The sequence below is a fragment of the Zeugodacus cucurbitae genome, chromosome 4 (genome assembly GCF_028554725.1).
Source record: "Zeugodacus cucurbitae isolate PBARC_wt_2022May chromosome 4, idZeuCucr1.2, whole genome shotgun sequence".
NCBI lineage: Eukaryota > Metazoa > Arthropoda > Insecta > Diptera > Tephritidae > Zeugodacus > Zeugodacus cucurbitae.
Genome location: NC_071669.1, coordinates 74,701,632 through 74,715,271, shown reverse-complemented (window position 1 = coordinate 74,715,271; position 13,640 = coordinate 74,701,632). Strand labels below are relative to the sequence as shown.

The following is a 13,640-nucleotide window of genomic DNA, read 5'->3' as shown; positions in this document are numbered from 1 at the left end:
ATTGGTGTCAAAACTGCTGTATTCAGTTGAGGGATTAAATCGGTATTCTCACTACGCAAATGAGTAATTCAAGCGGATATTAAATATTTAGTATACACTAAGGTCGATTCAAGCCGACAGAGGTCCAACTCTACTATTCTAAGAAAACCTACTGGGAGTCCTACTTTCGATTCTCGCTGAAAGTCGTCTATCCATGTGATTAGCCAATGTTTTTGGGTAAAATAGCAAAAAAAAAAATAATTTAAAAAATATATTATATGAGGAATGTAATTCGTAAGTAATCGAAATTTGCCAACCGGGTCCTTGACGAAAATTTAACGAAAACAAATAAATAGTCGCGCAGGAGTTCTGCTATCAGTTCAATATCACGTGCAACACGACACATCGACACGTGCCACATATCATAGCCAACACGTTTGTACTGCGACAACACGGGAGCACAAGAACACAGCTACACATTGTTTTCACATGTAATACCAGCCGCACATACCTTCAACGGTGTTGTAGGGACGCGGTGAAACATTATCGAACGAGCGATTAATTATGCCACTCTCACGTGGCAATGCGACTGCAGGCTCGCCTACGGTACCGGGGCTTTGCTGCCGGCTGTCGTTGTCCAGGACGACTTCCTGTTGGTGCGCTTCGCGGCGGTGTCCCCGCTGGCGCGAATGTGGTTCTTCCAACCCGGTCGCAACACTGCTGTCAGGTACCGACGGTGTTTGTAAATGTTTTGCTGTTCTACGTGGATGTATTTCGAATGGTGTTGTCTCGATTCCGTCACGGCGGGCGTCATGCACCCTCTCACTCGTCATCGATTGCAAACTGTCTGCACGTGCCCAGTACCCCGAGGAGGACGATGGTGATAACGGCACTACTGGCGAATGCCTTTTTATTGAGTGTTTGTCACTATCTGCGATATGCTGTTGCCGGCTGTCGACGCAGTAGTCCAAGTCCACATCATCATCACCATCGTCGCCATCATTATTGGCACTAGCCTCGGTATAAGCATAATGCATGTCGGCGCTGTGCGTGAGCGCATTGTCCATTTCAATTTGCGCATTTTCATTGCATCGCGCGGCCGTGGTGTGTGGCACGCTCTGCAACTTCGCTTGCCACAGCTGCTGGGTTTGTGGACCGGTGGATGTACGCACCAATAAGCCAACATTGTGACCTTCCACCTGTGGCACAAACTCTGCCAACTGCCTGCTAGAAGCGAACGAGGTGGCGATTTTGGTGCCGCCTAATTGAGCACTGGCGGTCGGTTTGGAGAGCTCCCCACCACGATCGTCAGTATCTGCGGCATCGTACGCGTGTGCAGTGTCATCAATCAGTTCGGTAATGTCGAGCGGATTGAGGCCGAATGGAGAGGCGGCACGGGTTGGTGCGTTGGGTTCAATTAATGCAGCGGGGTATTTACGCGTGGGCGAGCGGCTGGCTTGCTTTGCACGTGGACTTTTGGAGCGACTGCGTGAACATCGAGTGGATGACTGCTGTAGATGGGTTTTCATTGGGGCTGGGGAGGGAGTCCTTGATTGCTGTTTGACAAACTGAAGTCTGGCTGTAAGTGATTGATTGCTAGCAGTTGCTTCTTCTCTTGGCTTCGCATCGGTATGCACATCATTGTTATCTTCGCTGTATCTGCCTAACTCCGAAAGAGTGGTGAACTTGCTGTCTGCAGTTTGTGGTACATTCACTATTTGCTTCCATGTAATTTGCTGCTTAAAACAGGGGCTTGGTATCTCGTAGGTGGCTTTGTACGTATCGAAACTGTCCGTGTTGTCCGACTCAAGATTATTTTTGTTGTCTCCATTGATATGCACCGTTAATTTGCCTCGGCGACCGGAAATTGTTCGCCTGTCCCGTTTGTCTGGAGTCAAAACCGTTACAACACAGTGTGCTGGTTTCGTCTCTTGCGCAGAGTGGGGGTTGCTGCTTGGGATTGTGATTTCAGTTGATTGCGCATTCTGTTGGTCGCACGGTGTTTGGTTACTCTTCGTTATTGGCAAAATTGCTGATTGCTGTTGATTTAGTTGTTGCATTGCGAATTCTTTGGATGGTTGTCGTTGCTCAACTAACGGATCTCTGAGATGATCTTGATTTGAGGTTTCGATGTCGATTCCAGCTAAGCGTTTATTGTTGTCTGGTTTTTCTGGCTTCACTTGCTTTAGTTGTTCCCATTGCCGTTGTGATACCAGATCTAGTTGCAGCTTGTCAATTACCTGCTCCACCAGCTGCTCCTGCGATTGATGTGTGGAAATATAACCAGAAACCACATTTTTGCATAACTCTTTCGGCAAGCTTCCCGCACGAGGCGGTGGAGGTAGTGGCGGGGGTGGTGGTGGAGTTGGTGGTTCCGGTGCTGCAGATAAGTGTGATTGAGGTTGTTTTTGGCATTGCTCTCGTTGCATTGTTTCATTCTGCCAGCGGGGTGTCGCGGCCTTGCGACGTTCACTTCCTCCCTCGTCTGCCGCCGATACTGTGAATGCCGGTCGTGTCCCAATTGCACTTATTGTAGGCTTTTCCCCTGTCAATGTGGCTGCACGTCGCCTGGGGATGGGGGTGGTACTTGCAGCTGAAATGTCTGGGCTCTTAAGTGAAACATGCTGAAATTGTTGTTGCTGTGTTTGTTTTGTTGAAGTTATTGTCGTTGCATTTGGTGACGCGGCCGTTGTTCTGCCTTCTTGCAACTGCATTAGTTGCTCATAATTGGCTACAACATCAATAACATGTTCATTGGTGACTTCACCTGCCGAGATTACATCAAAGTTGCTGCTTGTTGTTGATTTATCACCTAATTTGTGCCCGAATCTGCCGCTCGTATCGGATGTTATCTTCCGATTATCTTCCTCAAGCGTATTTGACAAATAAATTTGCTCGAAATTCTCATTTTCATTAGCCGCAAGAATCTTAGCCATGGATTGAGCTGGCCTCGGCTCTAGCATGTCATTACAATTTCTCTTGTCTGCTGAGCTCTTGCAATTATTGCTGTCATCAATTTTGTCATTTGCCACTGCAATCACATCGCTAACATTATGCTTCTTATCGCCGCCTTCAATTTCAATTAGGACGATATTATTTGGCTTACGTCCAGGATGAGCGTCGGCCTCGTCAAGATTTTCCAATATAGTCACACGTTTCGCTAGACTTGCAGTGGGCGCAACGTGATGTTCAACCAGTAGTAATCCTTCGATATCTTTACGATCCGTCAAACTAACTGAGGGGTCTGCGTGTGCTACGCCAGGCTGTTTACTTTGCACCGCAATCAGGCGTCGCATTAGTGGCTGTAACACACTGCCATCGTTGCCACTTCGACTTCCTAAATCGCCCGCATACTTGGCCGTCAGTTTTGCTGCTGTGCCACCAACCTTAATGGCGGACAAATCCTGCAAAGCCTGCTCAACCACAGGCATATTTTCCAGCACAATAGGACGTACAAGTGTTTCCATTTCATGTAGATTGTCATCAGTGACGCTAACGATGTGCAACGGTCGGTATTGCTGCCAGTGGCGGGCTATAGCTTGCAGAGGGTTTTCTGGTGGGAGTGCGGCTTCGATGCCTTGCTGGTCCACTAGCTCAGACTCTTCGAGTTGTGTTTCGGTTTTCTGGGAAGCAGATTGCAGTGATATATTTGGCTGACGTAGCGGATCAGCTGTCCGTGTGGACATTTTGCCATCATCCTGTTCGTGTGTTGGCTTTGGATGAGGTAAACTGCGATTTAGCGCGGCTTTTGCATTTTCCATATAGGTGTCAATTTGACGCAGGTGTTCGGCAATGGATTGCTGAAAGCGTCCATATTTTGTTTCGAGAGCCGCTATTTCGGCTGCGTTTTTCCCCTGCAGCTCTACTTCTGACAGTTCCATTACTTCACAATTCCGACGAGGCCCTTCATTAGTTGGCGCCCCCGTTGCCGTTCGCGGCAGCATAGCTTGTTGCATTTTTATTGTATTGCGACAATCTACCTTTTGTTGTTTCTGTATTGCCTTCATGGCTTTGTTGTTTATTTGCGACTCATTTTCAGCAGCACAATTTCGTTTGCTGTCAGTTGTGGCAGCTGTGGATCTGGATGCCTCATCTCTGGCTTCCTCTGTTGTTGGTGTGGTGCGAGTTTCAAGCGTGTCTGACATCTCGCCAAATGGCCCATACAAGTATTCACCATCGGTGTAGTAAATGCCGCGAGGGCGGATGGGCCGTATTCTTTGTTGGCTCTGCCCTGCAGCGGCTTGTATTTTGCTTTTGGCAACTTCATTTTCGTTGGCTTTTCCCACTGCTTTCTGCGGCTTTTTTGGTTGTGAGGCAACCAATTTTCGATCGGAGGCATTGTATATGGGTAATTGGGCTGCGCCTGCGTGTGTGGGTTCCTTGCAATGAGCTTCGTTTGGTGGCATGTTCATTTTATAGCCACCATTGGTACGAGGTTTATTATTACTCTTGCGATTAATAGTTTCGCTAACAGTTGAAGAGCCAGCTACAGAGGATTTCTGAATATTTGTCCTTGGCATGGTGGTGGGAGTTTGTGACGTTGCACGATTGGCAATGGACGGTGGCGATATTTGAGGGGATGCAGCTGATTTTGAAGCCTCTGCAGGCTCCTCTCTTCTTCGTCTAGCTTCACCAACTGTCCCATGTTGCAACATTTCCTCAGGTGGCGAGGGTACTATTGTAATAGCGGCGGGTATGTAAGCGACAGTTCGGTCATCTAAATCAATCGAGCGTAAATAGATGCAAGCATCATCGTAAAGTTGGTCCGCGCTGACGCTGCTAAGGTCTCGACGTGGCGCTTTTTTGAAATGTCCAGCTGCATGACCTTTCTCCAGCTCAATTGGTATGATCCTTTCGCTGTTACAGTGTTGATGTTGTCTTTGTTGTTGTTGCTTTTGAGTTTGATTGGCGGGTTTCTGGGTTCGTTGTACCTCAATTGAATGTTCAGAACCTACATCCTCATTGCTAGACGTCTTGTGCTTTGAACTTTGAGATGAGATTCTTCCAACTTTTGGTGGTGAGGGCAATGGTATGTGCTCCAGGTCACTTACGGACTGTGTACCAACTGGGTTTGACTGCAAATTTTTACCGTTCCTCCCTTGTAGCTTCGTTGCTTTAGTGTCTTCAGTTTGTATTTGTCGCGAATTACTGGAAGACATGCCACCCTTATCATCCAAGTGTGCAGCAGTTGAACTGAATGATTCATCAGCGCCCGAGTCATCGTAACATATTTGTATTTCAGTTGCCAATTTAATGGCACGCCGCTGTACGCGCGGTGACATGCCTTCACTCGATCTTGATGGATGGCTCGTTAGTGGCGTTGTCTTTGCCATGCCAAAGCGACCGCCACCAAAAGCACTGCTCTCCCCTTTTGGTGTTGTTACATTGATTTCGCTTGTACTGCTCACTGGTGTTATATGCGCTGCGGGACTGCTGCCCCCACTAGCCGGACCGCCAGCGGACCGAGGTTTCAGTGGTGGCAACTGTTCGCGTCGACGCTGTTGCTGCGCGCGTCCACGATCTAGCGACTGTGATTGTCTATTATTATTGATGGCGGCTGTTGCGATACGTTCCTTGGTGATTTGTAGTTGGTCCGATGTGGCTGCCACAATATTGTCATAACTGTGCCATTTTTTAGGTGTAGGTGTCCCTTCATCGCGACGCGCCAATTGTTCGAAGTAATAGCGACGTGGCTCCACCAGCCCAATATTTTCATCGGCCGCTTTAGTTTCGGGTGCGGAGAAGCCGCGCGCCACCGGGGTGCCGTAATCTGCAGCATCAGAGCTGCTAGTGGTGGCAATATTAGTCGATTCCCCACTCCCCTCATCATTTTTCATGGCTGCAGGCCAACTGGTGGTTACCGCTGCCTTCGGCGCGATGACGGACCACAAAGAATCTGCAGCCGCGTTGACCGATGATGTATTAGCCATGTTATTGTACACATTTGTCAATGTTTGCTGCGCCTTGCCAACATCGCCATCAGTAGAGATGTTCGCGCGCGTCTCGCGGGAGCTATCGGTGACACGTGCTGATTTATTTGTCGCATTTTTCTGTAGTTTTTGCTTTCGAAACTGCAATTGCTCCATTTTATTGCGTTGCCGCAACTCGGTGGGCGTCGGTTCAATTATTCGCGTGGGACTATTGAATTTCTCACGTATCGCATCGATGCCATGCCCCCTGCACACGCTCTCCGCAAAGTGCAACGCATTGTTGTTACAACTGGCTCGTTGTTGCTGTGCTAGATGCTGTTCATATCGCATTTGCTGGGCTTGCTGTTCGCTCGAGGAACTGCGCGAGTGTGTGAGTGATTGCGTTCCGCGACCCACCTCCTCAGCGCCCCCACTGCTCGAAGCGATTGCTTCACTCCCCTCGGCGTAATCACTGCACGGCGGCGGCCAGCTGTGGTCGCGTTTATGCAAATTCCTGCGTGTGGCAAGGCGATTTATCTTCAACACCGTATCACGGTCAATGGTGATGTCGTGCTGATGGCACAGGTATTGCGTTTTGATTTGCTCCAACTGCTGCTGGTGCACTGGAGTGTGCACGGCATGGTCATAGTACTGCTCGTAGAATTCGCATGCTGTGGGATGCGGCCTGCGCTGCCGCGGGCGACTCTGCCGTTCACAAGCAACATCTGTGGGAAGCGAGCGAGCGTGTTGCAAGTTCATACAGATAATTTGTTTTAGATTTTTTTTGTTTTTGTTCGTGTTGGTCATTATAGTTGGTCATTTGTTGTTGATTGTTGGCGTTTGATTTGAATATTCGTTATTTTCCGTTAAGTTGCGGTCGCCATTGTTGATTTCGAGGAACAAACACACGCAAAAATAGACTTGCATTAATATTTTGCCTTTCATTGTGACAAATTGCACAATTAACATTAAAAATTGCTGGCGGGGATGTTACTTAGACCATCTGCAATTTCTGAACTCACGAACACAAGCACATACATATATACACGTGTATGAGAACAACATTGTAAGGCTTTCGACAGATGGATAGCGATGTCGTGCAACACATCTTGATATAACGGCAATTTGCAACACGGATCTGATTTATAAATAAAATAACAAATATATGGTACAGATGGCATTAAATACTCTTCTTCTTCTATAATCCCTGTGAGCTCGATCTGTTTTCCTATAAGATTATATTTGATTTAGTTTATTTTAGATACTTTAAAGACAAGTTGATATAGCGCACTAATTTCATAACCCAGCGGTCAAATTAACTACTCAAAAGTTACTATGCAACTAGTATTAGTACTAGTCACTACCGGCGACTTTTTCACTGTGATTGAAAAATCACATATAGAAACTGCGATTAGTTTTTGTAAATAGGTTGTGGATTCCATTAATTGTGATCACAATACCAGTTCAATTCTTTGAGTTCGATCACAGTAGCGATAGCAGTTCAGTGACAGTTGCAAATTTAGTTGCGATTTCGATAATGTTGGGTTGGGTTGTTAGTAAATGTGAAAATGTGATGAATTTTAAAAAATAAATGTGGATTACAAATTCTCATAAATTCGGTTTTTCAGTGGCGATCGCAATAGCAACATAAAATCACAGTGATTTAAAAATAGCAATCACTGAAACACAGTGATTTATGTCCTAGGAGATGAACTGTCAGATGTTGTTCAGACATTTTCTAGTCTTCACTAGACCAAATAATTGAAAAATATTTCCCTAATGGGTGCTAGTTCGTGTTTCTAGCTACAAACTAGTGTATTTTCGGACTAGTTCGGTGCTACAACGCAGAATATGTTACGTTGTTGAGTATATAAGCGTGCGTGCACACACAAATCGGTATTTATACATATGCACAGATGCCAGCGCAACTCTCACTTATACTATGTAGTGCAAGGTGAATTTCTTAAAAATAGCCGCAATAGTAGCAGTCTTTTATATACTCGTTTATTTTCGAATGGTTTGTACACACTGCTAACGAATTTTTAATACAACAACAAATTTCCAATAAATACAACAAGAGAAAATATATGTAAATTAATTTGTGGCATTTTTTGATGTGTGAACAATAATTGAGAGATGAGTGTTAAATTGTGTGAGAAGAGAGATGATGGCAATTGTGGGACTCATCTGGTGTACTCATGATGGGACATCTACACCACCTAATTTTCAAAAATAGTTCCTGACTATGACTCAGCGAATCGAATAGTTTATTTCAAAATATATAGCAGATGATTTCCATATATATGTACATAAGTACGTTGACAATTTATTATGGAAACAATGAAGAATATTTCTCTATACTTGAAAATCCACACAGCTGTGGCACATTTATAGTATAGGTACATATATCAAAACAACAAAACATTTTAATTTTTTTCATATTTCGTCCTTTATAAGTTAATATCTAATAGAGCTTGCTATTTAAAGCCAGTCATTTGGAAGTACGTCGGCGACTTCTTGTCTGTATTTGGCATTTTGTCTCAATATTAGAGCAGAAATTCGGCAAGCGCTTGGGTCATTTAGGCCTTCCACTGTTTGTATTCCCATGTTTATGGAACTAACAATGCATGACGCCGGAAGCTTGTTGCACTTCAAATATGGTAATAATATTGAACGAATGCACACATACATGCACACACACACACATACAAATGGCAAGCAGAACATGAACTGAAAACTTCTCTAACTTCAACGAAGCGATCCCTGGCATGCATACATGTACATGCATACAAGTAAGTTCGTTATAATGTAACGCAATGAATTAACCTCGTATACAACAAGGACTGAAGTAGTTGGAAATCTCACAACGAATAACAGCGAGAGATATCTTATCATTTTTCGAAAGCAAGTGGTGCTAAGCGGGTTTTCCACTACCATAAGCTGCAGCACTCTAGAGAAATTCTTGCAGAAGTAAGATCCTTTAACAAAAGTAATGGGTACAAAAATGACTCGTGAGTCACAGCACTCCACCAGAAATATGGCAAAGATGAATGCTTACAATTATATGACTGTATGTGGAACCTTCACTATTCAAAAAAATTTAATTCATTTTCATGTTACCTCCATTCCTGTTTCTTTTACATTTTTCTCAAAGTTTTATGTACAAAAGCATAAGATTTCCAAATACAGAACTTTTAGTTATTTTTAAAGATCCTTCATTTGACCTTTATTTAAAAGGTGAGCTCTTTGGTCCAGCGGTCAATTTGTGAGCTTATTGCCGTTGTTTTAGGAGCGAGGTCAGTATGCCTTTCTGGAGTATATGAGACAGCACACACGCCACGCACTCGTATGCTCCACCACCAAGATAAGTCGCTCGAACATTGGCCCTCTTCTGTGGACCATGTAGAGGAGATATGAACACGAGTAATGCTGTTTGTTGTTGGCATGGATATGTGCATATGCAGATAGTAAGCACAGTTATTGCAGTTATTGTTTGTTGGCAACAAAAACAATCACCAAAGTCACTCCACTTGGCGAAGAGTCAAGCGTCTTTTAATAAGCTAGCTTGCTATTTAAGCTATCAGCACTCTGACAAAACGTATGAGTACCCGTATAAGCTGAAGTCGTGTGCTGCAGAGCATAGCGAACGCAAGGATCGTAACATGCATGGCAACTGCGTGGCTGAAGTTTGCAGTTTGGCTGTAGTTAAGTGCTAATACAATGTGAGGCTTTCAAGAACATACGTCTGTGCAAGCATATGAACTGCTCCTTGGTCAGAGTGTCTGAGTGCGGTGCAGCTGGTTATCGAACAACCACTTGCACTAAATATTGTGAGGCAGTTTAAGTGCACAAGGCATTAAAGAATTGCGGCAGCTGCAAAATGGATGGAATGGCCATCACAGATAAGCTTTGTTATCACATAAACATTTGCCTTGCAACAACAACTGCAATTATGGAAATTTAGTCTTCACTCTCTTACGAGTTTAGAACGAAGCGTTAAATACTGTGCAATCTGTTTATTTAAATACTTCCGGTAAGATTTAGCTTTGGTATCTTTATCAGGCACCGAAAACTGATCTACAGTGTAGGGTAGAAGACAGATTTGGAATTGTAAAGCCCTCAGTCAACCCAAACAGAGAGTATCAAATCTTTAGAAATACTCTTTAGCAGTCGAACTTTGAGAAAGTGCGCTATCGACCGCCTCTTGAACCGTCGTCCTTTATACATACATATATGATAATTGGATCGAGAACAGTTTATTTATTACTTAGCACATGCAGCCCTGACAACTTTGCTCCGAAAATCCTTCTTTCGAAGAGTGAATGGTAGAAATGCAGACACTGCTGGCCTTGCGCTTGCGGAGACAGCGTGCTAATTGAGGCTGCCGATAACTGGAGCCGTTGCCATTAATTATGGAAATTGTTCTGACTACATTCAAACTGACACGAAAGTGCCAATTAACTTCCCGAAATGAATTTGTAATATGGAAATCAGGAATTGTTGCAAAATATGCCGTAACAAAAGGTTTAGGAAATTAAGTGCTTATCTAAGCTTATGAATAAGTAAATAAGTTTTCAATCAATCAAAATAAGTACCGCCGCTGTGTGTGAATGTAATAATAAATGAGCGACGTGCGAAAATTTCATTTGTTTCTCCAAGCTCACGTATCGTATAAGTGTATGAGTTCAATGAAAATGAGCAAGCAGACACACACATGTTAAGCCTCATTAGATTGAAAATGCAAATTACTCATACGCCCTGCATAACCGTACATCCTCGTACATACATATGTACATATTTATTTACTGGCGTACACATGTATTTACTTGTCTATAATTGAGAGTAAGGTTGCGCAAATAGTGTTCCAGCACCACTGCTGTGCAGCACGTGTCCCGGCATCATCGAACAGCAACAACGCTCGTACACTCGTACACTAGTAATGCTTGTAACTACAGTATTACTCGTATTTGTTGTTACTTTAAACACAAACTTGTTTGTGCTTTGCGCCTTATTATGAAGTAATTTGGCAAATAATAAATTTTGTCGCAAAGGCACGTGCCGAACGGTACACATACACACATACACACACACACACATACTTATCGTCAATACGCAATTCGAGCGCGGCGTGTGTGTGAGCGTAAGTACGCAATGATTTGTTGCTATGACTGCCTGGCTGTTTGCGAGTGTGCGTTCGAGTATTGTGCCAATTCGTTGTTATTTTGGCTTAAAATCACCATTTCATTTGCATAAATTACAAATTCAGTGGAGCTTACACACATTACAGTATTTATTATGTTGTAAGCTTACAACCGGCTTACAGTTTATTCATAATGCTTATATTAGCCTGTTGCTCAGCAAAATGGAAAATTATTAATTTATTAAATATTAACATTTTTTGCACTCACACACACAAATACAACGTCATATGTCACATTTCGAGCCAATTGCTTTTGGCGTTTCATTGGGCTTCGCTACACACACATACCATGTACACATGTAGACGGAAATTTTGAAAAGTTGGTTCAGAGTAGTGTGGAGCTTATTAAATGAAAATAATTTCCAAGCAAGAAAACGCCAAATAACGAGAAAGCCAGAGTTTCAAACAAATTTTCTTAAGGTTAAGTCTCGCTTACGGAGAGCCTCTAGCTCCACATATGCTCCACGACATCTATGCACCCTTTCGAACTGTAGAATTGAAGTTTGACAGTTTTCAGAAGATTCTTTCGAGGTGCGCAATCGGTTAGGAAATCGAAAGTAAGCAATTTCCTTTACTAACTGCTTTCTACTCACCGCTCAACTAATTTACTGTGCAACAAAAACGGTTCGCCAGAGTTATATACTTCCCACTTTGGTGAAGCTTTATTGTTGTTTTTGTATTTGTCAATGGTTATACAAGTGCGAAACTTAATTGAACAGCAACACTCTCGCGGATCTTTCAAGCAATTTGAGTTTAATTACAATCCATTTGCATGCTCTGCACTATATATATTAACATATATGCCGGGAGCTATTGCAGGCTGCAGGAAAAATAAATACAATTAGCAGTTCCTCAGTTTTGCCTTTACAAGGCAGCAAATACGATTCACTGAGTTGATGTTGTAAGGAAGGCGACCCTACTTAAGTAATACAGGGTGACACAGTTGTTTCAATTACTTACGACACTGGCTGGAGTTCTTTGCTAAAAGGGCCACTCTAGAAAGATAATATTTTACATGGCGACAGGGTCGTGAGATAGAGCTGGAAGCCGCAGTGAAGGTTTTTATAAACCGTGGCAATTGGGGGATCTACTAAGAGGCAAGCGAAAGCACATATATATTTGTTGACACTCCATAAGTACAAGTGCATGAATCCTTTTTGAGGGATTTTTATTTGACCAAGTTGCTGCTCACTACTACTCGAATCCTTTGCGCTGCGTCAGTGTTGTTTTAAGGCTAAGCAAACTAAACATTTGGGCTCATATGGCTTCCCTCCGAACTTGGTGAATCATTACAGCAACAAAAGTATAAACTATTAGCATGGCAACAACTGGCAAGTAAGGAAGTGGATAGGTTGTGTGTCTAAGTTTAGTTACTTACTTGCAACCTCTACTAGGCCTTGGCGAACTAACTAGTTCTTCCCCGCACCCTCGGCTGTTTGGCATTTTTTTTATCTGCATAGAAGTTGGAAAGTTTTTACATTCAGCGCAAAACTTCGCCTGTCCGCTGGTCCGCTGCCCAACTTCGGCTGTTGCGAGAAGAGACGGAGCAGGTGCGGGTCGGCTAGAGTTTGGTTACACGAGTACACTTTGGCATGCCGCACATAAACCGTTAGTTGTCTTTTGCCGCGTGCTGCTTCACTCCAAATAAAGTTGCCGAGGCATTTTTTAAACGATTAACTGCAACTGCTTGTCGGTTCTATTGCGTGCTGCATATGCGCATTTGCCTGTGATAAACGTGCGAGTTTAACAATTAGAAACTTTAAAGTTTGCGCCAGTTCGCTTCGTGCGTTCGCCGCTTTGGCACGGCCTTACTTCGGCAAGCGACTGCCAAATGGCCAAGTGATTTAGTTTGCCGAGCCCAGTTGATTGGACGACAACCAGAAAGGGGCGCGAGTCGAATGATTTAGCTTCTTCCCAAGCTTCAGTCATATGTGTCTGCCTAAGAGTCCATTAAACACTGTTACGACACAGAATTTTCGACCTCGTCCCTATGTCTTCAGCTTTTGCTATATTATACCCCCGCAACATCTTACAAAGGGTAGAGTACTTTTGTATTAACTTTACTTGATAAACTTGGCTAATAATGGGCCGTCTTAAGAAACACGCAATAAGCATGACACAGTGAACTTGTTAATGAATCAGTTCGAAAGTTGGAAGACAGGCCTAGGACTTTATATGAAACATATTTACCGCCTTAATGCGTAGACTCTGCGATAGTATCTAATACTCGGCTGCGTCTGAACTCAGCACTACCTTATTTGTTGTATTTCGCCTTTGTTCAACACCATTTATTTACAACCTTTGGCCGTGTAGTTATAGTGTTTATCGAAGTTTTTCGGAGTTTGTTCGCAGTTGTTGGCTGCGAGTTGCACCAATTTAGTCGGGAATTACCTATTTGCATGGTTTTGTTGGCGATTTTGTTGGCAGACCAACTTTCCTCTTGCTATAAATTCCGCTTTTTCATTTTAGTGTTGAACGTGAATTATCGGCGTTTTCGAGAATTACAGGGAGCTTTAAAAATTACACAAAACAAGGGAAGAACATCGAAATGC

General features: G+C 43.6%; 1 protein-coding gene across 8 annotated transcripts in view; it reads right to left on the bottom strand.

Moving 5' to 3' along the window:
• The window catches only part of LOC105213043 (uncharacterized), a 131,732-nt gene that overhangs the window by 33,707 nt on the left and 84,385 nt on the right, over positions 1-13,640 (bottom strand). For all 8 annotated transcript variants that reach the window (XM_054228730.1, XM_054228731.1, XM_029040753.2 and 5 more), the window contains one exon: positions 491-6,613. In XM_054228730.1, the coding sequence (XP_054084705.1) occupies positions 491-6,613 (6,123 nt within the window). The remainder of the gene's footprint in view (positions 1-490; positions 6,614-13,640) is intronic.